Source organism: Martes martes, assembly GCF_963455335.1.
Source record: "Martes martes genome assembly, chromosome: 8".
NCBI classification, from domain to species: Eukaryota; Metazoa; Chordata; class Mammalia; order Carnivora; family Mustelidae; genus Martes; species Martes martes.
Window position 1 is genome coordinate 20,783,583 of NC_137895.1, and position 24,294 is coordinate 20,807,876.

At 41.0% G+C, this 24,294-nt stretch overlaps 1 protein-coding gene across 1 annotated transcript in view; it reads right to left on the bottom strand.

The window, feature by feature from the left end:
- ANO4 (anoctamin 4) overlaps nucleotides 1-24,294 on the bottom strand; it is a gene marked incomplete at both ends in the record, with an annotated part of 455,955 nt that overhangs the window by 410,803 nt on the left and 20,858 nt on the right. The window contains one exon of the mRNA XM_080810130.1: nucleotides 22,596-22,847. Coding sequence (XP_080666256.1) covers nucleotides 22,596-22,847 — 252 coding nt within the window. The remainder of the gene's footprint in view (nucleotides 1-22,595; nucleotides 22,848-24,294) is intronic.

Below are 24,294 nucleotides of genomic sequence, written 5' to 3' on the forward strand. Positions count from 1 at the left end.
ATACCTAGAAATAAACCTAACCGAAAAGGCAAAGAATCTGTACTCAGAAAACTATAAAGTATTCATGAAAGAAATTGAGGAAGACAGAAAGAAATGGAAAAATTTTCCATGCTCATGGATTGGAAGAACAAATATTGTGAAAATGTCTATGCTACCTAAAGCAATCTACACATTTAATGCAATCCCTATCAAAATACCATCCATTTTTTTTCAAAGAAATGGAACAAATAATCCTAAAATTTATATGGAACCAGAAAAGACCCCAAGTAGCCAGAGGAATATTGAAAAAGAAAGCCAAAGTTGGTGGCATCACAATTCCAGACTTTAAAGCCCTATTACAAAGCTATAATCATCAAGACAGAATGGTACTGGCACAAAAACAGACACAAAGATCAATGGAACAGAGTAGAGAACCCAGAAACAGACCGTCAACTCTATGGTCAACTAATCTTTGACAAACCAGGAAAGAATGTCCAATAGAAAAAAGACAGCATCTTCAACAAATGGTCTTGGGAAAATTGGACAGCCACACATAGAAGAATGAAACTGGACCATCTCCTTACACCACACAAAAATAGACTCCAAATGGATGAAAGACCTCAATGTGAGACAGGAATCTGTCAAAATCCCTGAGGAGAACACAGGCAGAAACCTCTTCGACCTCAGCCACAACAACTGATTTGGTGATGCTAGAAACATCACCAAAGGCAAGGGAAGCAAGGGCAAAAATGAACTATTGGGACTTCATCAAGATCAAAAGCTTTTGCACAACAAAGAAAACAGTCAACAAAACCAAAAGACAACTGACAGAATGGGAGAAGATATTTGCAAATGACATATCAGATAAAGGGCTAGTATCCAAAATCTATTGTTATGAACTTATCAAACTCAACACCCAAAGAACAAATAATCCAGTGAAGAAATGGGCAAAGGACATGAACAGACATTTCTGCAAAGAAGACATCCAGATGTCCAACAGACACATGAAAAAATGCTCCACATCACTCAGCATCAGGGAAATACAAATCAAAACCACAGTGATATACCACCTCACACCAGTTAGAATAGCTAAAATTAACAAGTCAGGATACGACAGATGTTGGAGAGGATGCGGAGAGAGGGGAACCCTCTATACTGTTGGTGGAAATGCAAGCTAGTTCAGCCACTCTGGAAAACAGTATGGAGGTTCCTCAAAAAGTCAAAAATAGAGTTACCCTACGACCCACCAATCGCAGTACTCAGTATTTACCCTAAAGATATAAATGTAGTGATCCGAAGGGACACATGCACCTGAATGTTTATAGCAGCAATGTCCACAATAGCCAAACTATGGAAAGAACCTAGATGTCCATCAACAGATGAATGGATAAAGAAGATGTGGTATATATATACAATGGAATACTATGAAGCCATCAAAAGGAATGAAATCTTGCCATTTGCAATGATGTGGATGGAACTAGAGGGTATTAGACTGAACGAAGTAAGTCAATCAGAGAAAGACAATTAACATATGATCTCCCTGATATGATGAATTTGAGAGGCTGAGGGGGTGGTTTGAGAGGTAGAGAAGGAAAAAATGAAACAAGATGGGATCAGGAGGGAGACAAACCATAAGAGACTCTTAATCTCATGAAACAAACTGAGGGTTGCTGGAGGGAGGGGGGGTTTGGAGAGGGTGGTTGGATTATGGATATTGGGGAGGGTATGTGATATGGTGAGTGCTGTGAAGTGTGTAAGTCTGACGATTCACAGACCTGTACCCCTGGGGCAAATAATATACTATATGTTAATAAAAATAATTAATAAATTTTTTAAAAAGTAGTCTGCAGCTAAATGTATTAGGTCTCCTTAGAGGATGTTCTTACCCAAATATGCACCTCCCCACACACTCTGTCCTTGCATTTTCTCCTTGAGAGGCTAAGAGATGGTCCTCAGTTTAGGAAAGAAGGAGTTACTAGGCCTTTTGTTCAGAACCCAGAAAGGAAGCTCAGCACATGACTAACGAGTATGTATCCCTCTTCGACTGTCAGGGTGAAGCCCCAGTGCTGGCCCATGCTTAATAAATGTGGGGCAGACTGGTGAATGAAGTGGGTATATAAGTCATGGTAAAATTCAAGGCCAATTCACAAAAGCCCTCGTGACTAAAATAAAGCACCCAGATCCATGAACTAAGGATGAAATACTCTGGGTACCAGCAGATGCTCCTGCACCAGGGAAGGAGGGTATGCAGGAGCTACTCATTTAGAAAGGAAGAAAGACCAGAGAGGTGAGGAAACTCATTCAGAGTCATATAGCCAGGCTCCCAACTAGAACCCTATATGGAGAGAGGAGCTGCAGTTTGAGGAACAACCTGGTGCAGTTAGACAGATACTAACTGTTAGACTTCAGGGCAACTACTTCCCATCTCTGTTCCTGGTTTTCATGGCTATAAAATAAGGATAATGACACCAAATGCTGATGGCTGATGTCCATGCTGCCAGTGTCATAATGAGCACGCAGAAGACCCTTAACACAAGACCTAATACACAGTAAGCAGCTTATTAGCAGCTTATCTTTCCCCTATACATCACCCCAAATGGCCTCCTCCAAAGCCCAGAGAAACTCTGTATTCCCATGGGATCAAGATTGTGTGTCACAGGAATAGAGGCAATGGAGTAACCATGCAAAGAAATGCATGGGAATGAAAAACCCTGAATTCAGAATAGCACTTACCTCTGGGGGGAAAGGAACTGTACATGAGGGCTTCAAATGTACCAGCAATATTTGAGGTCTTCAGGTAAGTCATGGATATGGGTTTCATATTTTAAAGTGTTTTCTCATATCTGAAATATTTCATAATGAATTGTTTAAGTGAAACACATAAATCCTTGGGAAAATGGCACATGGAACCACAAATTATATGCAAGAGGGCAAAAAAGGGGAAAACTTTGGGGATATGGGGAAGTGCTCCAGGGGAAGGGTCCTGAACAGCAATGGTAGGATGGTGGGATGGTCCCTGGGGAACAGGCTCAAGAAGAAGGATACATGACAACCTTGCACCCCATCAGTTTCATCTGGCCCAAAGAAATGTATAGAGAAACAGAAAACATTACTTATATTTACATTCCTTTCATACTTCAGGTTTGAGGTGTAAGTGCCTTTTGTCCAGGAACAACAACAACAAAACAACAAAAACAGCAACATTGAAAAGGTCACATGTCTTCACTGAGTTGGCTCAGCCACACTGATCACAGACCTTAGCAGCTAGGCTTTGCCCAGCCCTTCCTGATAGCTCTGAAGATGTAGGAAAGAAGAATTAGGGGAGAAAAAACAAATCAGCCAAGACAGAGGAATCCATTATGAACTCATTCTCTCCTCATTCTGATCTTAGCCAAAATTTAAAAAGCTCTTAAATTAGTCTGTTCTTAATTTGACAAGGATATATGCATTTCACAAGGAATGCAGTAGGTTCTTAAATACACAGAATGAAATTGGTACCCCCACTGCATACAGATGGCCCATGTTTGGAGAGATGGACGACTAAGAAGACCCAGTGAAAGGAAGAGATTTCTTGTCTGAAGACTTAGCATGTTCCAATGTGTCTCTGAGCAAAATCACCCTCTAAGTTTCCACATCCTCAAAGGAGTTTATTTATACCTAATTACAGTAAGTTGAATAGTGCTCTTTAAAATAAATGTTCACCTAGAACCCCAGAATGTGACCTTACTTGGAGTAAGAGTCTTTGCAGATATAATTAAGGTAAGACTCTCAAGACAAGCTCAACCTGCATTAGAATGGGCCCTAACGGGGTGCCTGGGTGGCTTAGTCGGATGAACATCTGACTGCATTTTGGCTCAGGTCATGATTTCAGGGTCCTGGGATCGAGCCCTGTGTCAGGCTCTGTGCTTACCAGGGAGTCTGCTTAGGGGTTCTCTCCCTCTCCGTCCGCCCTTTCCCCTGCTCACACATTCTTTCTCTCAAATAAATCTTAAAAAAAAAAAAAATAGAATGGGCCCTAAATCCAGTAATAGTTGTCCTTATAAAGAGACGGAAAAGGGAAGACACACCCAGAGAAGGCCATGCAAGGACAGAGCCAGAGACTGGTGTTACGCTGTCACAAATCAAGAGGAGTCACCAAAAGCTGGAAAAGGAAAGGGAATTTCTTCCCTCGAGTTCCCTGGAAGAAGCACAGTCCTGCTGATAAGCGTCTGGCCTCTAGAATTAGGAGAAAACAAATTTCTGTGGTTTTATGCCATTAAGTCTGTGGCAATTTGTTGTAGCAGTCCTAGGAAACTGATATAATACTTTACAGGGTCAGTGTGAACATCAAATAAGATCATGCATGTGAAAGCACATGGTGAACTATTTAAATGTGGTAGCTGTCATTAAGTCACAGAATTTGGAAGAGTAACTTATCTTCTGTGAAAAAACAAATTCTAGATCTGCTCCTAAGGACAGATACCCAGCAGCTTTCTCCAGATAGGACTGTTAGAATGCTGGTATCTGCCTCCTTTTATTGCCGGCTCCAGACCTACTCACTCCACTTGTATGATGTGCCTTTGTGCACCAGCTGACTCTTGACTCCTCCTCAAAGAAGGCACCCATCTGCTCTCAGACACTGACCATGTGGCAAGTATTCCACTCTGGGGTCACCAACTGCACCAACAACTCACATCCAAGTATAGTTCAATGTCAACCTTACTCTAAACCTGAATGAGCCAAGAACAAGGGTAGGTGACTCTGGGGCCAGAGTCTTTCGGCAAACAGTGCATCTGGGTCAGAGTATTTCAGAGCAAATCAACTCCAGGCTGAAGAAGGGCAGGCCCAAGGCAAGGCCCTCACCTGTCAATCTCAGATCCAAGAAACCTCATCTAGTACATTCCCAGGTATAACGTGATCCAGGGTGTCTTGGGTGTTTATTATTTTCCTTTATACCAAAATCTACAGTTTTTGAGGGAATGGAGAGTAGATATTCATTAATTGAAGTTCATGGACATACAGTGTAAATGGGCAGAAAAAACATCTTAGATGGACGAAACAGAAGGAAAAAGTTATTCAAGGACCCTAAAGGAAAAGGAATGGAAGAAAACGGTGGGATGGTCATCTCTGATGAATTTAATGGTAACTTTTAACTTCACAATATGCTTGAATAGAAGCTGGTACTGTTCCCACTTTATAAATGAGAACAAAGAACAGGAGACAGGCTGCCAAACTGTGTTCAGAGAAGAGACATCTACTCATCAAGAATTAACAGAGTAGACTCACTGGGCTTCAAAGGTTTCTCTCAATTCTGAAATTCACCTTCCTTAAATGCAAAGTTTTCAGTCACTCCCTCCTACATAAGGTCAAGTTTCTTGGCATATAGCACTCAAGGCTCTCACAATCAAGCCTACTTTAGCAACTAAACCAGGGAAAGAAGAGTATATAGCAGTAATCAGAGAGAAGATGAAAAGGAGGCAGGCAGAGGCCCAATCATAAAGGGCTAAAGAGATTTAACTTTATTCTCTAGAAACTGGAAACCAGTAAAGTTACAAAAGGAAGTGACATAACCAGATTTGCCCTTTAGAAAGATTAAGGCAACAGCCACGTACAGAATGGATTGGAGAGACTGCAAGGAAGACCAGGGACTAAATATAGTCCAGACAAAGGTGAAAAGGGTTGAACCAAGGCAGGGAGAGTGGGGATGAGGACGTAGACTCAGCAAGGCTTACCACCTGGATGTGGGGAACAGGACAAAGCAAAGAACCTGGGATTAATTTAATTTTCTGCCTTAGACAATGGAGTACATTCAACAAGATAGAAAATACAGATAGGACAGAAAAGAATTTGAGGTAAAAGATGGTTTTTGGTTAACCTGAGTTAGGGTGCTGTGCGACATCTATATGGACATGTCCAGAAAGAAGTCAGAAAGGACCAGGTGGAAGATCTGAGCCTAAAATACAGAATACAGGCCTCAGATGAAATAGGATTAGTGGCTACAGACCAGAAAGGGCAGATGGAGTAAGAGGAATCAACGGGCAGACTCTCTGAGCAGACTGTTAAGAGACATATGTAAGAGAAGATCTAGTGATGGACAGAGAAGTATAACAGAACTCACAGCAACAGAGCTTTAAGGAAGAGATATCCCAAGAGTTGAAACATCCCATACAGAGATAAGGAAAGGTGAGGATAAGAAAATATCTGTTGGGTTTGGCAATGAGGTGGTCACTGAAGACCTGAGAAGAATATATCTCATGTGGGGGTGGAGGGGATGTCAGATACAGAGTTCAGGAATAGAAGATCAAAAAAGGGAAGAGAATGAGTGCTGGCTTCTCTTGGATGGAGTTTGGCTGTGAAGAGTGGGACAATGGGCAGTAGCTAGAGGGGATTAAGAGTTGAGTTTTGCTTATTTTGTTGGGGGATTTGGGGGTGTATTTTTTTTAACAGATTGAGAATTGAGTTTTATCTCTTTGTTTATAGGATGTAGAATTAGTGAATATATATGCTAATTGGAAAGAAGGGGAACTGAAAAGGTAAAATACCTAAAGAGGCCAAAGGAACAGAACCCACTATTATAAAGAGCAGCCATGAAACAAAGAAGGATGGAAGGAAAGCAGGTGATGAGAAGAGTGTATTCCAGTGAATCGTTACTATTTACATAATAATCTCCTTTTCTGGAAGCCTCAAAATGTAGGCTAGGGACCCTACATTTTCATTTTTACATCCTCAATACTTTACACAATGGCAGGCACATAGGAGGTACTCAAAAAGTATTAGATGAATTAAGTCCCTAACTAGATTTATGGTCATGAGAATAGCAGTAATTGCGTGTCTGTTGGCCCTAAAAACTTTAAGTTGAGTGACTTTTTGAATCCTTACAAAAACACCATAGTGTAGGTATTATCATTATCCCTAATTTATTTTTAAATTTCGGACAAATAAGACCAAATTGAAAGTTCAGATTTTTTGGCTACTATTGTGTTTTAGTCAAATGATAAGAATATATCTCAGTAAGAAGTACAACTGAATTTATACAGCAATTTTTTCCTCAAGGTTTAAGACAGATTAGAAAAAAAATCAAATGTTGGGTCAGGTGAGATGAGGTATCATCTAACTCTTCCCCTGCCCCTTGTTAATTCTTGGAACTTTCTGGTCAATCCCTATTCCATCATTAAACCTCATTATAAAATAATTTTCTGTGCACAAATTAAAGTGACACCTTCAGTTTCATCCTGAATCTTCAACTCAAAAATATTAATTTTAGCTGCCTTTGCTATGTTGTAATTTGAAGCTATCAGTACAAACCATAAAATTTCTTGAAAACATGAGGGGTGGTAAGGTCCTTAATAGTCATAACAATGACTGTTTTGGTGTTTGGGATTTGCAAAGATAACAAAAGCAAAAGACAAACCACTGGAACTATATCACATTAAAAGCTTCTGCACAGCCCAAGAAAACTACCAACAAAATGAAAAGGCAATCTATAGAAAACATGTATCAAATCCTTATGTTGTATGGCTTAAATTAATACAATGTTACACAACAATTATATCTCAAAACTAGGAGGAAAATGTTAGCAGCACAGATGGATAATGGATAATGCACAATATTCAAAACCACTTAGATGGAACTTTTAAATCTTCCTGGTTGCATTTTATTTAGGAAGGAAATGATATCTAATGCTTCATAAAATGGTACTAATATTACTAATGACACTTGAAGCCCTGACTTGGGATAAAGAGGAGAAGACCACCCTTTTCATGCTTGACCACTCAGACCCTCTTTGCAAACTATGCTATTCTAAGACCAAATGATGCTCTGATAAAAGAGTAAAAGATTAAAATAGTAAAAGATTTGTCCTCTGTCACACTTACCCTAGAACAGAGAAAATGGTTCAATGTTAAAATATCAAAAGGACTTCTGAGCCTAGGGAATGGAAGTAAGACAACATCAGCTGCAATACTAGCAAGTGTGAGAGCCGGCAAAAGCAAAGTAAGTGCTCAAAGTCCAAGAAAACCAATCATTGTGTCGAGCAGGAGCTAGTAAACTGGAAACAAATTTAAGGTTAAGTCAATTAATGGCAATTAAATGAAGAAAATCAAGGATGACTGTAACCCAAGGATAATGATTATTACAAAGAGTTTTAAGGATTAGGGATACAGCCTTAGTTTAAGGACAAAACCAAGACTTTAATAAACAAGTCTTTAATTCAACAAATATTTATCAACAATTATGTATCACTTACTGTCCAAGACCATAGGGATCCAAATTCAAATCAGACATTTTCCCTGCTTCCCTAGCACTTACCATCTGGCAGGGTGATGGTATAGACTCAACGAGGACCTGCTGTGGTTAATTGTCTGAATATGGTGCTATGGGAACACAGAGGAAGGAGTGTGGGGTAGTCCTCATAGAGAACTGGCATTTCATCCAGATCTTAAAATTTTATCAGGGAGAAAAGAAGGAAGAACAGGGCACTCTTGGGAAGAGTTCAGCATAAGTAAAGGCAGGAGGAAGACATTACAGTACCCCATCAGGGCCAGAACATAGGAGCTTTGAAGGCAACATAGATAAGAAGACAGCCCAGGCAAGAGCATAAGAATCTTAAACTGCTTACTATGAAGTTCGGACTCAAATTATTGGTGGTCTCTGAGCACAGATAGCTTGCATTTTTTGTTTGTGTGACAAATAAAATTTATCATTAGAAACATTTAGTATATTCATAATGTGTGCAACCATACCACTATCCAGTTCAGAAAACTTACGGCACCCCAAAAGGAAACCCTATATACATTAAGCAATCACTCCTCATTTTCCCCTTCCCCCAGCCTCTGGCATTCACTAATCTGCTTTCTGTCTCTATAGATTTGCCTAGTCTGAATATTTCATATAGATGGAATCATAAAATATATGACCTCTTGTGTTCAGCTTCTTTCACTTAAAACAATATTTTCAAGGTTCATCTACGTTATAGCATCTATTAGTACTTAATTCTTTTTTATGGCTGAATAATGTTCCATTGAATGAATATACCATATTTTGTTTATCCATTCATTAGCATATGGACATTTAGACTGTTTATACCTTTAGGCTGTTGTGAATACTGCCACTAGGAACATTAGTGTACCAATTTTTGTTTGAACACCTGTTTTCAATTCTTTTGATTATGTACCTAAGAGAATTCCTGGGTCATACAATAATTCACTGTTACAGTTATTGTAGAAGTACCAAATCCACTGATGGTTTTCAAGCCAAGAATGGCACGTTGGGACTGATGTTTTAACCAGTATAGCCAGCCAGGACAGAAGAGACTGGTAAGAGTGAAAGCCAAGAGGCCATCCAGGAAGCTACTGCCCCAGTCAAGCATAGAAAACTAATCCACAGCAGGGGAAGTGACCACAAGAATGAAGAGAAAAGGGTAGATTTCTGAGGTGATAAACAACTAAATATGGGAAAGGATGGAAGAAATCTTATTCATAGCTCTATGTTAGAGCATGAATTATATGCTGACAATTCATCTCCTTGAACGAATGCTGAAGGAGTCATGTCTTAGTAACCCTCTCATCCCCAGTGCTTAACAGGGTACCTGCTCCACAGGTAATCAAAGAACAATGTCGTGTTTGTCTGAATAATGATACCTGACATTATTTGTAAGAGAAATGACAGATCATGACTGTAGACGAGGAGTTAAAGAGGACTTCTTACTCTGTGAGGAACAGAATGGATAGCGATGCATTTTGTTGGAACAGGGAACACTGAAATGGTTTAGACTGGTGCTAATGGAAATACAAAAGTAAGGATGTCCAGTAGACAGCTAGAAATTCAGAACAAAGTCTCGGGGGCGGGGGGGGGAAATGGGACAAAAGACCATATCTTGAAACAGACTATTGGTAGCCTTACTCATTAGGATCTCTCATTTCGATATCTAACTTCATGGATTAACTCAAAATACCATAATACAATGTCATAAGTAATATGCTGTTACTTCCTAGGAAGTACTGGGGAAAATGAGTAAAATCAGTGGTGTGGGTCATGGCTTCATCTAAATTATGCCCATAGCTAGGACTCAGGCAACCCCAGGCACATCTTATGTTGGCAGATCATGCAAGCATACTTTTCTAAGATTATCTGCATTGGAAAAGAGGGGCTTCTACAAGGAAGTTCAGGTAAAGGACGACAATATAACCAGGGTATGAGGAGGACAGCACCATGTCTCTTTTGGGCAAATATCATTATCCTAGTCCCAAGGACTCTGATCTGAAAGGAGAAAGGGCCTCCTTTGAATCAAGGAAGCAAAGTGTGTGAAGATAAGCTGTGATAAATGGGCTCTAATTCTTTTTCTTTCCCTAATTCCACATCCTTTTGCCATGTAACTTTGCAGTGCCTCCCACTGAGAGACATTCTGCCCCATCCTTAACTCCAGGCTCAGCCATTTAACATGGATTGGTCAATGGGATATGAGCAAGTATGTTGCCAGCAGAAGCTTGCAAAGTTTTCTTTCATGACAGCACGCTGGGGCTAACCTGCTGGAGGACGAAAGATTTATGGAACAGAGCACAATCATCCAGCTGCTACAGCTTAGGTCAGCCTAGATCAGCCAATAGCCAGCCAAGACACTGAATGAGCTCTACCCAGATCAACAGAGCCACCTCATCCCAGATGTATCAGTAAATGCTTAGTGTCATAGGCCACTGAGGTTTTGCTGTTCCTTGATATATGGTATTATATTGTGGTAGTGATCAACTGAAACAGGATTCTTTGCCACAGTTCTTTGTTGACTCAACACTGTGGAAACATCAGGGAACATAGAGCCCCTTTGTGGGATCCGGCTTCGAGACAGTCCCACCGTCACAGGCATCACAGAGGATTTAAGGAACATTAATAATTAGTCTTTAAAGAAATAATTTCCTTGTACAAAAAACCTTGCACAGACCCCAGAAAAAATTGTTCCTATGACCCCTATATGGTTTCAGAAGTATTCAAGGTAATAATGTTCAATTTTTAAGTTGCAATTCATTAGCAAGAATGGCATTGATTTAGTAGATCTTGATGAGCATTTTGGGGGGTGGGAGTAAGAATGGAATGAAAGATACCAGAATACATAACAAATAATCAGGCTAAATAGTTTCTGAAACTTTTTTCAGAGGAGATAGGGGAGGGTGATCACAATACAAAAGTATTTCTCACTTTAGGTAAGAGTCAAAGAAAAGGGGAAACAAACAAACAAAAAAAACAAAACAAACAAACAAAAAAACCCAAACTTGAAAGCCACAAGCTGAGAGAAGGCAGCTGAATAACATTTTACAGCCCACCAAACTGGGCATCCAAGCCCAGCCCAAGAGAAATGAGACCGGTAAGAGAAGAGAAGCAATCAGTAAGCCCGAGTAATTAATAGCAGCTTTCATTCGCATTTTAGGATTTTAGAAACACTTTTGCCTACTGTACCGCATCTGAGTCACATAACAGCACCTTTCACAGATAAAGAAATCAAAGCTCTCAGATCAAGCCCTTCGTGCGAAGGTGACATGGTAAGTGACACAGCTCGGGAGAGAAGCCAGGTCTTCGGTCTCCACATTCCCACCCTTACTTTCCGAGCTCCAGCGCATCTTTGAGATCGCTCTCAACCCGCTGCCACACTCAGAGATTGCACCGGTTTCCAAAATCTAAAATAAACCCCTTCTTGCTACACTCCTAGTAGGGTTTCGGTTTTGTTTGCTGGGGGCGAGCAGGCTCTGCACCCGCTGTGGGAGCCAGGATCTGACTGCGCCGCCAGGTGGCCGGGCTCGCCCTGGGCGGCCCTGCTGTATGCGCCGCGCTGGGGCTCCCGGGGCGGCCGCCGCTCCACCTGCGCCGCCTCGGCCGCTTCCACCTACCGTCAGCCCGCCCGCCGCTGCCGCCTCCATCACTCAGGCCCCCGGCGACACCCCCGCCGCCCGCCTCCGCTCCCCGGCCGCGCTCTGCCGTCCGCCAGCCTGCCGCAGCCACCGCGGAGTCCCCGGAGCCCCAGGCGCCGCCCACGCTGCCCGTCGCTGCGAGTCCAGGCCAGGACCTGGGCTAGGGGCTGCGCTGCACCCCACCAGCACCGCCCTCCAGAAATCCCGGAGAGTGTCTTTGTCTTTCATTGAGCTGACCAGATTTTCGTGTTTGTGCGATGACTTAATATCGGTTGCATCCACTAGCCTGCATCACCATCATTCCATGAAGAAAGGGGCCCTGCCCTGGGTTCACTACAGTATCCCCAGCACCTGCGGCAGTGTTTGGCGCGTATTAGGCACTTGATGGAACAGCTCTTGAATAAATACGAGTCACTCTACCTCTGAAGAGAAAACTACAGCCAACTCTCTCCCATTTTCCAATTATAACCCTAAATCAGTGGTATCCTTATTTTCCTGAAAAAGAAAAAAACTGTACAAAGTTTCCAAATATACAAGCTCATAACAAGGTGAACAGTGACAGAAGGGGGGTATTTTAGCTGCCTCCTTGCTGGAGAGAGCTACAGACTGAACCTGAATCCAGGTGCTCATAAAATCTGCCCAGACGCTGGACCTCTTTTCCACAGAGCTAAGCCCTGATCCTCTACCTGGTCTTGCCTTTCCAAATTATTTACAAATCAGCTGGTACGCACAAACCTGCTGAATCAACTCTGATGAACCTCATCTCAAAAACGCCAACCCGATTCCACCCAGCACTCTAACAAACGGGCAGCCAGTCATCTCCTCCTGATCCCGCCAAGATCTGCAGAGACTTACCCTACCCAAGGCTTGAGGGCAGCAAGGTTCCTCCACTTCACCTTCCTATTTATATCCTCTGCCTTCATTTCAACCAGCCTATATGGTGGAGGCCAGCCTGTGTCGTCTTACTCCCCCAGCTGCTGCCGGTGTTGACACTGTATGGCTCTCAGCTGAGTCTCTGTCTCCGGGTCTTGCTCCCAAACAAAGTTTCTCAAGATCACCCCCTTCCCTGTAGCAGGTTGCATTCAGGCAATGATGGGAGGGTCCTAAAGCCCCAGGGTGGGACAATTTTGAAGGGTCATCCCAGCTCCAGATCTTCTTTTGCAATGGACTGAGACCTTTGTGCATCATTACAGTCCAGATCCACTCTCTGCCTAATCCTCCTCTGTTCCATCTCCCTACACACACACACACACACACACACACACACCCCTTGATCCCATGGGCTCTCCCCAACAAACTTCTTACATGTACATCTCCCATTCAGAATCCATTTCCCAGAGAACCCAAACTAAGATAACTAAGCTCCCTCTCAAGTTCTTACCAGGGTCGTTTGTTTTTTGGCTTGCTTTTTAGGACCTAAACAATGTATATGAAAAAGTGAGAACATCTATCTATATCTCACAGGTCAATAATTTTCCCTTCACCAGAGACCTCCCACTTACAACTGGTGGTTATGGAGGGCTGTTTTGGGAATTCAGACACATGTTTTGATCAAAACAATACTATCAAGGATCTTTAAGAAGATCCTTTTCTTCATACAGCACCTGCTTGTTGGTGACCATACTTTCTTTGGTATAATATTGTTATCTGCATCTCATACTAAATTCCAAGCTCCACAACCAACACATGGGAGCTTGTTAGAAATGCAGAATCTCAACGCCCCCCTTCCCCCCACATACACCCCTACTTAAGAAGGATCTGGAGTCTAACAAGATCTCCAGGTGATTTTTACTCACATTAAAGTTTGAGAACCACTGGTCTAAGCTTCCAAGCGTCAGTATTATATATTAACTTTATGGAAATACTTGGGATCACCACTCACTCACATATTTCATCTATCAATCACAAGTCCAACTGAAGCTATCTCCAAAATGCCCATCATATCTATGCCTTTGGAACTATTTCAATCAGGCCCTCTTATCTCTTGAGGACAACACTGGGAGTAGCAAGAGTTTGGATGACTAGATGAATGGATGGCTTTTTTGGAACATCTGCATGTCTTTGATTCTAAAGTATATTATTCTTTGCAAATCAGATTTAACACAGCTTTAAGTCAAGCTTTTAAATTTCTTATATCAGAAATCCTCAAGTAACTTCATAGCTGCATCGTTTAATTGACTTTGTCTTCATGTGCCATTAATCATTTCCTGATTCACTGATGTCTTCAATCTTCTAAAACTAAATAGCCACCACACACAGAGAAGGAATTAACAGGATTGTGCTAGAATCAGAAATCAAGTGACAGGTCATGGCCTTGAATTCTGAAAGAAAATTATAGCCAAATTTAAGAGAACAAAGGGAAATTAGGAAACTTGAAGGTAGCTCACTGATTTATTTCTCTTAGCCAATTCTCTTGTCAAACGAATATTTCCAATGATCCTCTTAGTCCTAACGTGCAGGTAGTCCCTAACTCCATGTGAGTTTTTCTCAGAGAAGTGGCATATACATGGTGATTAAGATTCTGGACCTAATTACAAATGTCAATTAATTCACTGAATGCCAAAAAACATTGGAAATACCAGAGTATTAGCCTGAGAGAACCCAGCTAGCACATGTAACAGTATTCCTATGGACAACGCAAGCAGTGCTCAACCTTGAATAGAATGATACAGCTATTCCCAGCTGCTCTGGAATCAGCCTTCGTACACTGTCCCACTGCCTCAAACACCAGTCCCTTAACTAAACAACCTCTCCTCAAACACCTGCCCTTCTACTGTGATATCTTCTTCCAGTATTCTAGAAAACCACAAATCACCTTCCAAAAAGCCAGGACAAGTGGTTTTACTTGTTACAATTACCCAACTTACGTAGGTTAATCATCAGACCCACATTTCACATAACCCTTACCAGGAAATCTTTTCCACAGTGTAAAGTTAAAACTGAAACACTCCTGGGGCACTTTGGGGACTCAGTCAGTTAAGCATCTGACTCCTGGTTTAAGCTCAGCTTATGATCTCAGGGTCATGAGATCGAGCCCTTAGGCTCAGCACTGAGTCTGTTTGAGATTTTTTCCCTCTTCTACTACCCCTCCCACTGTGTGCACGTGTGCTCTGAAAAAGTAAATAAATAAATATCTTTTTTAAAAAACTGAAACACTCCTTCAGGGACATTTTGACAAAAGGAAAAATTTTGAAAGCAGAGACAGAAGCAGGGAGGTACCCATTCTATTATGATTCATATAAAATATTTAATTAAAACCAGAGAAGAAAAAAAATAAAACCAGAGAAGGCAAGAAAAAAAAAAAAACAGTGAACAAATGCAATGAGTAGAAAGCAGCTACTAACATGGTAGATGTTAATCCAACTGTATCAGCCATCATTTTAAATGTCTAACTCATCACTTAAAGGATAAATCGTCAGAGTGGATAAAAACACAAGACCCAACTCTATGTTACCTGTAAGAAATCCTCTTTCTTTCCTTCTTTTTTCTCTTCTTTCTTTCCTTTCCTTTCTACCTTTTGACCTTTTTCATTTTAAAAAATATAATGGCTTAGAAAAACTATGTCTAATTTATATGGTCCTGTTTTTTATAGTTATCCTTCCATTACTCTGTATCATGAATTGAGCTGGGCTGACACTCAAGCAGAACTCCTGGTTTTAGCCTGACTGGGCACACAGTGCACAAGCAGGGGCAGGTCAATGAGCATCTCTGGGCATCTCTAAAAGGGAGACCACTGAGCTCCCAATTGGGTCAGATTACTCTCGCGGTCACATTAGGAGCTCAAGTTGCAGGGTCACTTTTTTGTGGCACCTTACCTCTGAAATTTAAAACTCCCCTGTTTCCTTCAGCATCACTTCTGAATGTATCTGGTTACAATTTGTTGAAAGAAATTAAATCACGCTATTAAACAGATACCTCTTCTAAGTTACTCTCTATCTCAGACAAATTCATGGCATCACAAGTCTGGCATATCTCTAGGGTTCAGAGTCCACACACACAAGCACTGGTAAGCTTACGAGGTCACTAGGAAACATAAGTGAACATCTTCCATCCCATGGTGAGACACAGTGCTTTGCTTAGACTGTAGGTACACAGGTAAAAGCTCAACTGTTGGGAAATGATTACCAATTGGAAACAGAGAATGGTCATTTCACATCTTCCTTTCCTGTCACAAATGAGGATCTGCTCAGTCAGTTAACCATCCAACTCTTGGTTTCAGCTCAGGTCATGATCCCAGCTTGTGGGATCAAGCCCCGCATCAGGCTCTGTGCTCAGCGTGGACTCTGCTTGAGATTCTCTCTCTTCCTATCCCTCTGACCCTACAGTTCATGTTCTCTCTCTCTCTCTCAATAAAGAAAGAAATCTTTTTTTTTTTTTTTTAAGGTGACACTTTAAACTTGGGGGCGGGGGAATCTCTGTCTTCAGAAAGGAAGTCCCTCCTTGCTTTCAACTAGGATATGATTTGCAAAAGGCTCTTATTAAATATAAGGTAAAATCCATTACAACCCACACACACATTCTAAACAATTAGGTTACCAGATTACTCCCACTAAGCAGAACTCCAAAGAACAGGACCAGATTTAATTGGTGTAAATCAGTGGTTCTTAACTGGGGACAATTTTGCACCCCCCACCCAGGGATACTTGGCAACGTTTGGTGATAATTTTTGGTTGTCACACCTAGCAACCAGTTGGGTAGAGGCCGGAGATGCTGTTAAACATCTACAGTGCCCAAGACAGCTCCCACGGCAAAGAATTACTCTGCTCAAAATGTCAATAATACCAAGGTTGAGACATTGATGTAAGTGAACAAGAAGAGAAAAGGCCTAGGGGTAGCATGAAATAAAATTTAGGAAGAGTCAGAGGACAGGAAGTAGGTTGGAAAAGGGAAAATCAAAAGTGCCAAAGACATATTTTTTTTTAAAGATTTTTATTTATTTATTTGACAGACAGAGATCACAAGCAGGCAGAGAGACAGGCAGAGAGAGAAGGAGGGGAAGCAGGCTCCCTGCTGAGCAGAGAGCCCAATGCGGGGCTCGATCCCAGGACCCTGGGATCATGACCTGAGCCGAAGGCAGAGGCTTTAACCCACTGAGCCACTCAGGCGCCCCCAAAAGACATATTTTATCAAGAACAGCCGCAGATAGAGCAGCAAGAAGAGTCCTGGAAATGCTACAAAGGCAGGGCCCATTCCAACGTCATGGTATAACACACAGAAAGAGAAACTCAAAGGGAGGAAGTAGCATTAAGAATTAGTGATGAGGGGAGCCTGGGTGGCTCAGTCATTAAGGATCCGCCTTTGGCTCAGGTCAAGATCCCAGGATCCTGGGATCTAGCCTCACATCGGGCTTCCTGCTGGCGGGAAGCCTGCTTCACTCTCTCCCATTCCCCCTGCTTGTGTTCCCTCTTAGGCAAATAAATGAATAAAATTTTTTAAAAAAGAATTAATGATGAACATGGAACAATAAGTTAGGGACCAGGTCACATGCAGAATGTATCACAGCATTCCTGGCCTCAAACCCTGTAATACCTCCTGCCCACATATGTCAACCAAAAATATCTCCTGACATTACCAAATGTCCACCATGACACGAAATTATTTTTGGTTGAAAACCATTCTTCTAGAGGGTCCTTACTGAATTAAAAATATATCGATTTCCCCTCATTATTTCTTTTATCTTTCTTCTAGGTTCAATTTCCTTCTTTTCAATAATGGACTTTTCAGTCATTCTTTCACTAGGTTTGTGTTGGGTATACTTTCCCAGTCTTTTTCCAAAAATGTTCTTATACTGACCCTCCTCTTCAATAATCATTTAGCTGGATTTAGAATTCTGAATTGACTGTTATTTCTTCAGCACTTCTAACATATTAATCCACTGTCTTCTGGCCTTTATCATTATTACTGGAAAGTCTTTCCTCACTTTTTTCTCATTTGCAAGAAATCTGTTATTCCTGCCTCATAATTCTAGTATTTTATCTTTGTGTTTTGCTGACTCACCACAATATGTTTATAATAGTGGATTTAGTTTTCTGCTTGGTATTCACTGTTCCTGGAATCAAAATATTTGTGTCTCTCATCAATTCTGGGAAATTCTCATTGTCTTTTTTTTTAATATTTGATGTCTCTCCACTCTTTCTAGTCTCTTAATCCAGAATAGGATTTCTATCAATTGTATGTTGGATTTTCTCATTCTGTCTTCTATATTTCAATCTCCTCCTCCTTATTTTTCTAAATCCTCTCTATTTTGTATTTGGGGTAATTCCTTCAGCTCTATCTTCCAGGCCTAGTTCTCTCTTCACCTCTGTCTAATCTGCAGTTGAAATGGTCATAGAAAATATACTTCCCATATACCAGGATCTACATTGACCAAACAAATACATGATTAAGACACTAATTCTCAACTTAAGATCTTTACATCTAGTAAGCCAGCCAACATGGAAAAAAAAAAAAACTATTTTACAATCTAACAAGAACAGAATTCAAAGTGTCAACAGAAATTGCCAGAAACAGAAAAAAATGATTAAATATGCTGAGGAGAAAAGGAAAAGAATTCACAGAGAAGGCCACCTTGTAGGTAGGCTTGAAGAGAAAATTTTCTAGGAGGAGAGTGTAAAGAAGGGTATCCACACAGATGGCACAGCATAAGAAAATCCTGACAATCAATAAATAAGTGTAGAGTGATTTTGTGACTAAAACTTGTCAGCTCCTCCCATTAGACCTGCAGTTTGTGCAGAAGAAAGATGGCTTAGAAATGTGAAGGGATGTCTGGCAAAATCTGGAATGCTTAAGAAATCCTGGTGTAGCAGAACTGACTTATCTTACCCTGCTGGTTTCTTCAAACTAGCAAGAGAAGCAAAAAGTAAAATATAAGCAAATAATGACATTAACTCTACTTAAAAAAAGAAAACAAGAAGGAAGGAGAAAGGAAACTAGATGCTTTTGCACAGAAAATACATATTAAAATCAATAAATTACTGTATGAAATTGATTTCATACAAATTGATTTCATACAAATTGATTTCATACAATAATAATTAACCTATATAAAATCATAATTGAGAATTACAGAAGCTATACCAGCATCTTCAATTTTCTATAATAAAATACTACATGCTTAGCCACATGCAGAAGAATGAAACTGGACCATTTCCTTACACCACACACAAAAGTAGATTCCAGATGGATGAAAGACCTCAATGTGAGACAGGAATCTATCAAAATCCTTGAGGAGAACACAGGCAGCAACCTCTTCGACCTCAGCCACAGCAACTACTTCCTAGAAACATCACCAAAGGCAAAGGAAGCAAGGGCAAAAATGAACTATTGGGGCTTCATCAAGATCAAAAGCTTTTGCACAGCAAAGGAAATGGTCAACAAAACCAAAAGACAACTGTCAGAATGGGAGAAGATATTTGCAAATGACATATCAGATAAGGGGCTAGTATCCAAAATCTGTTATGAACTTATCAAACTCAACACCCAAAGAACAAATAATCCAATCAAGAAATGGACAGAAGATATGAACAGAGGTTTCTGCAAAGAAGACATCCAAATGGCCAACAGACAAATGAAAAAGTGCTCAATATCACTCGGCATTAGAGAAATACAAATCAAAACCACAGTGAGATACTACCTCACACCAGTCAGAATGGCTAAAATTAACAAGTCAGGAAATGACAGATGTTGGCAAGGATGCAGAGAAAGGGGAACCCTCCTACACTGTTGGTGGGAATGCAAGCTGGTGCAACCACTCTGGAAACCAGCATGGAGGTTCCTCAAAAAGTTGAAAATAGAACTACCCTATGACCCAGCCATCACACTACTGGGTATTTACCCTAAAGATACAAATGTAGTGACCCGAAGGGGCACATGCACCTGAATGTTTATAGCAATAATATCCACAATAGCCAAACTATGTAAAGAACCTAGATGTCCATCAAGAGATGACTGGATAAAGAAGATGTGATACACACACATACACACACACACACACACACACACACACACACACAATGGACTACTATGCAGCCATCAAAATAAATGAAATCTTGCCATTTACAACAATGTGGATAGAACTAGAGGGTATTATGCTGAGTGAAATAAGCCAATCAGAGAAAGACAATTATCATGTGATTTCTCTGATATGAGGAATTTGAGAGGTGGGGGGGGGGTTGAGGGGTAGGGAAGGAAAAAATGAAACAAGATAGGATCAGGAGGGATACAAACCATAAGAGTCTCTTAATCTCATTAAACAAACTGAGGGTTAATGAGAGTTAGGGAGGCAGGGATAGGGTGGCTGCGTTATGGACATTGGGGAGGGTATGTGCTATGGTGAGTGCTGTGAAATGTGAAAGCCTGATGATCCACAGACCTGTACCTCTGGGGAAAATAATACTTTACATGTTAATTTAAAAATACTACATCCTTGTTTAATATATCTTTAAATGTTGAGGCTAACTTTGTAAGTATACAAATAAAAATAATAAACAGTTGCTTGGAAAAAATCCAGTATTTTATTGCTAATGGAAAATTCCCAGGAATGAAGAAAACTATGGGCTCTTAATTTGTTTTTGAAAATCTGCAGTTTAAAAATAGAAACCTCCTCTAGAAATTGGATTGCTTCTGAGTATGGCACTCTATGGAAAGAAAGAAGTCAACTCACAGAGAAACGTGATAAAATGTTAATCTGGCAGCTGCCATTTCACACTCCTCTTTGCCAAGAAATACCAGAACCCTGCAGCTACCCCAGCCAAAGGCAGCACTTCATTTCTTAACTTCAGATTTTATTAAAATTTTAAAGCAAGCAGAGCCCATTTTCATTCATGATTATTTCAAATCCTAGAGGATTTCAAAGTTCAGCCCAGATTGTAATTTTTCTACTCTCAAGTTGATCCTCAAACAGGACAACTAGAAAGATAGTTTGTTTTTGCCACGGCAGAGCTAACGGTGTGCAAATGTCCCTCCATGCTCAATGGTGAGTAATACTATGCAGCCACTTAACGAAAGACATCTGGAGGGGGTCCCCCAAGGTATGTAGATGAATCTCAGAAACCAAAATCTCAGGAGAGGGTAGTCTGCCGAATACAGACTGCTGAAGCTTACTTTGTGTCATGGACACAGCATCCCCTGGAGGAGCCCAGGAATCTTCATTTCTAACAAGTTCAATGGTGATCCTTCACACTTCATGCTAAGTCAGCAATCTACTGCTTCAGTTTGCTTTTGATCTGGAACTTCTGCAACATCAGCATCTCACCTCTAGGTGGCAGCATCTGTGAACTGTTACATGTTGTTGGGACTGTTAAGTGTCAACCTCAAAGATTTATTTCCAGAACGGGAATTACACACTGGATTTGTCCAACTAAGCCATTACTCCTAAGTGCTATATCTATGGAAGAAAAATGTGGCAGGATAGATTTTTTCGTAATTTAAAGTTCCAACTTAGACTTTAGAAATAAAAACAATTAGCTGGTTATTCTTGCATAAAGATTCCTGTAACTCATTTAAAGTGAAATGTAAGTGATAAATTTTAAGGCAATGTGTTGTGAGCATTTTTCTTGCCCTGACTGTTTAAGTCATGACTCCCAAAGATCACATAGATCAGCAGTTGGCAAACATTTTCTGCAAAGGGCCAGATCATAAGTATTTTAGGCTTTGCAGGCCATACAGTCTGTCATAATTACTCAATTCTGCCATTGTCACAGGAAAGCAGCCAGAGACAATACATAAATTAATGAGTGTGGCTATGTCCCAATAAAACTTTGAAATGTGGAACAGTGAAAGGTAAATTTCATGTAACTTTCACATGTCTCAAAATATTATTATTATTTAATTTTTTCTAACTGTACGGTTTGAATGTTTGTCCCCTCCACCTCCAAATTCATACATTGAGATCCTAATACCTGAAGTGATGGTATTAGGAGATGGGGCCTTTGAGAGATGTTTAGGTCATGACAGTGGAACCATCAAGAATGAGATTAGCATTCTCAAAGAAGAGACCCCACAGAGATCCCTCGTCCCTTCCACCATATGAGGATACTATAAGAAGTCTGAGACCTGACAAAGGGCCCTCACCTGACCATGCTGGCACCCTGATCTCAAACCTCTAGCCTCCATAACTGTGAGAAATAAATTTCTGTTCTTTATAAACTACCTGGTGTAGGTACTGTTACAGCCACTCTAATGAAGACGAAATTAGACATAATGAATAAGTGAAGACACCAATCATTTTTAAAAAGTAAAAACGATTCCCAGTTCTTGAGCTGAACAAAAACAGGTGGATGGCTCAGACTTGGCCCATTGGCAGCAGTCTGCAGACCCCTGACATAGATCAGTTTGGTGGAGCAACATGAATTGGTAGTAACTAAGGTATTCATAAATGACTTATTGATAACTTTTCTGAATATAAGAGTTTAGCCCAAGAAAGATGGCTTGCCACTAAACATAAGATTAAAGACATTAAACAAAAATTCAGATGACAAAACTTGGAATTCTGATTCAGAGTTGATTTCCAGATGACATTTTACCAAATAGAACTAACACTTAGATCAAATATTTCTAAACACATCTAACTTTCCTTCAGGTACAGCCAAGCTATTAAAGACCAATGAATACAGGGGAATTGTTGGAGTCCACAGCACCATATAAGCAGGAATGCAGATGCAATTTGTTCAGCAGGTTCCTTAAGGTGAAGGAACCTTAAATATACTGAGTCCTGAATCTCCAACAGGGAACCAACACCATTACCTGTTGTGTCTTGACTGAGGGTTTCCTGGCTGCTGCTGCTGTAAGAAGGCACTGGAGTGATGGACAGTGAGGCTGGACAAGACAAAGGTGTAGCCAGCTCAGTCTTGCGGGTGAGGGATCGGTGGTACACAGGGATGCCCGCATCTTTGGAGACAAAGAGAGGCAGATCTGATGGAAGCGTGGGTCTGCCTTGTGCATATGGATTTTTCCAGTGGGTGAGCCCGATTGCAACAGGCCCAGCAACATCATAACCTGGCGAAACAAACACATTAGGTTAGAAGCAGCAAGCAAAGCCTCTTACCATATCCGCTTCCGTATTTCTCAAAGTCTTAGCTGTGAATCAAATCCAATACCACTTGAGATAAGGATGCATCTTACTAATAAACAGGCAGGAATCGTTGCACCTCATGGGTCATGTTCACCGTTCAACATACATTTAGGAAGCCACTGTACAAGGAGACTGTTACTATTTCAGTTCCATAGATGAGGAAACTGGATCTCAACTCGCCCTAGGTTAAGCAGCCAGGAAGTGCCAGAGGCAGAATTTAAGCCCAGATCTGTCTGACTCCAAAATCTGTGTTCTTTCCTCTAAACCACAATGGACTACAGTACAAAATAAAGTGAAAGAGATAGTTTAAAGTAGGACAGAAAGGTCCCCCCTCAGGATCTCAAGGGAGAAATTTCTTCTTGGTGGAGGGACGAGGTCATGAAGAAGGTGGTATGAACTTGGCCTTATAAGCAAGCGTTGCAACCTAGAGGCCAGAGGAAACAGAGGGACAGATCTGTTCTGCAGATGTGTCTTATTTGGCCCACTCTTTTCTTAAGGTGAAGTAAAAGTCAAATTCAAATTAACAACAATAAAAATCTAGAGAGTTCTCAAGAGAATCCAGCTTTCTGGTTTCTCTTGAAAAATCTCTTGATCTTCTCCTCAAGATCAAGTGACACTGGACCACATTACCACACGGCAAGTGTCAGCTGGAGAAACTCCAGGAGCTATTCTCTTCAGGTGGAGTGAGGGAATTCCAGTCTGCCACAGTCCCCACCACTCCCTAATACCTTACTCCCAGCCTGTTTCACTCCTTTGTCTTACATTCCTAACTTCCCCAGGATTTTACATTTGCAACCTGGATATAGAATTTAGGAATATAAGTATAATCCAGGGGAAAAAAAAGATTGGCAAGGTAAGCTGATACAAGACAGTTGAGGGTCTTAAATGCCAATGTAAGAAAACTAAATTTTTTGGCAAGCAAAACAATATTCCTGAAAGTCTATGAAGTGAGGACTAGCATAATCAAATTAATGACAACAAAGGTAGCCAGAATCTGTCCCTTCTTGCTGTGGTGGTTGTCTCTTCTGGGAGGCCTCCTCTGACACGCCCAAGCTTTTTAAACCATTTGTGAAGGACAGTCCACTACAGAGTACTGGTGTGTGGGTACTGGAGGTGTTGGAAGAAAAAGTCCAAACTGGGGAGGGCAGGTTGAAGAATCAAGAAAGCCCAGAGGATAGGGCACCTGGTTGGCTCAGTGGGTTAAGCCTCTGCCTTCGGTTCAGGTCATGACTTCAGGGTCCTGGGATCCAGCCCTGCATTGGGCTCTCTGCTCAGCGGGAAGCCTGATTCCCCCTCTCTCTCTGCCTGCCTCTCTGCCTACTTGTGATCTCTGTCTGTCAAATAAATAAATAAAATCTTTAAAAAGAAAGA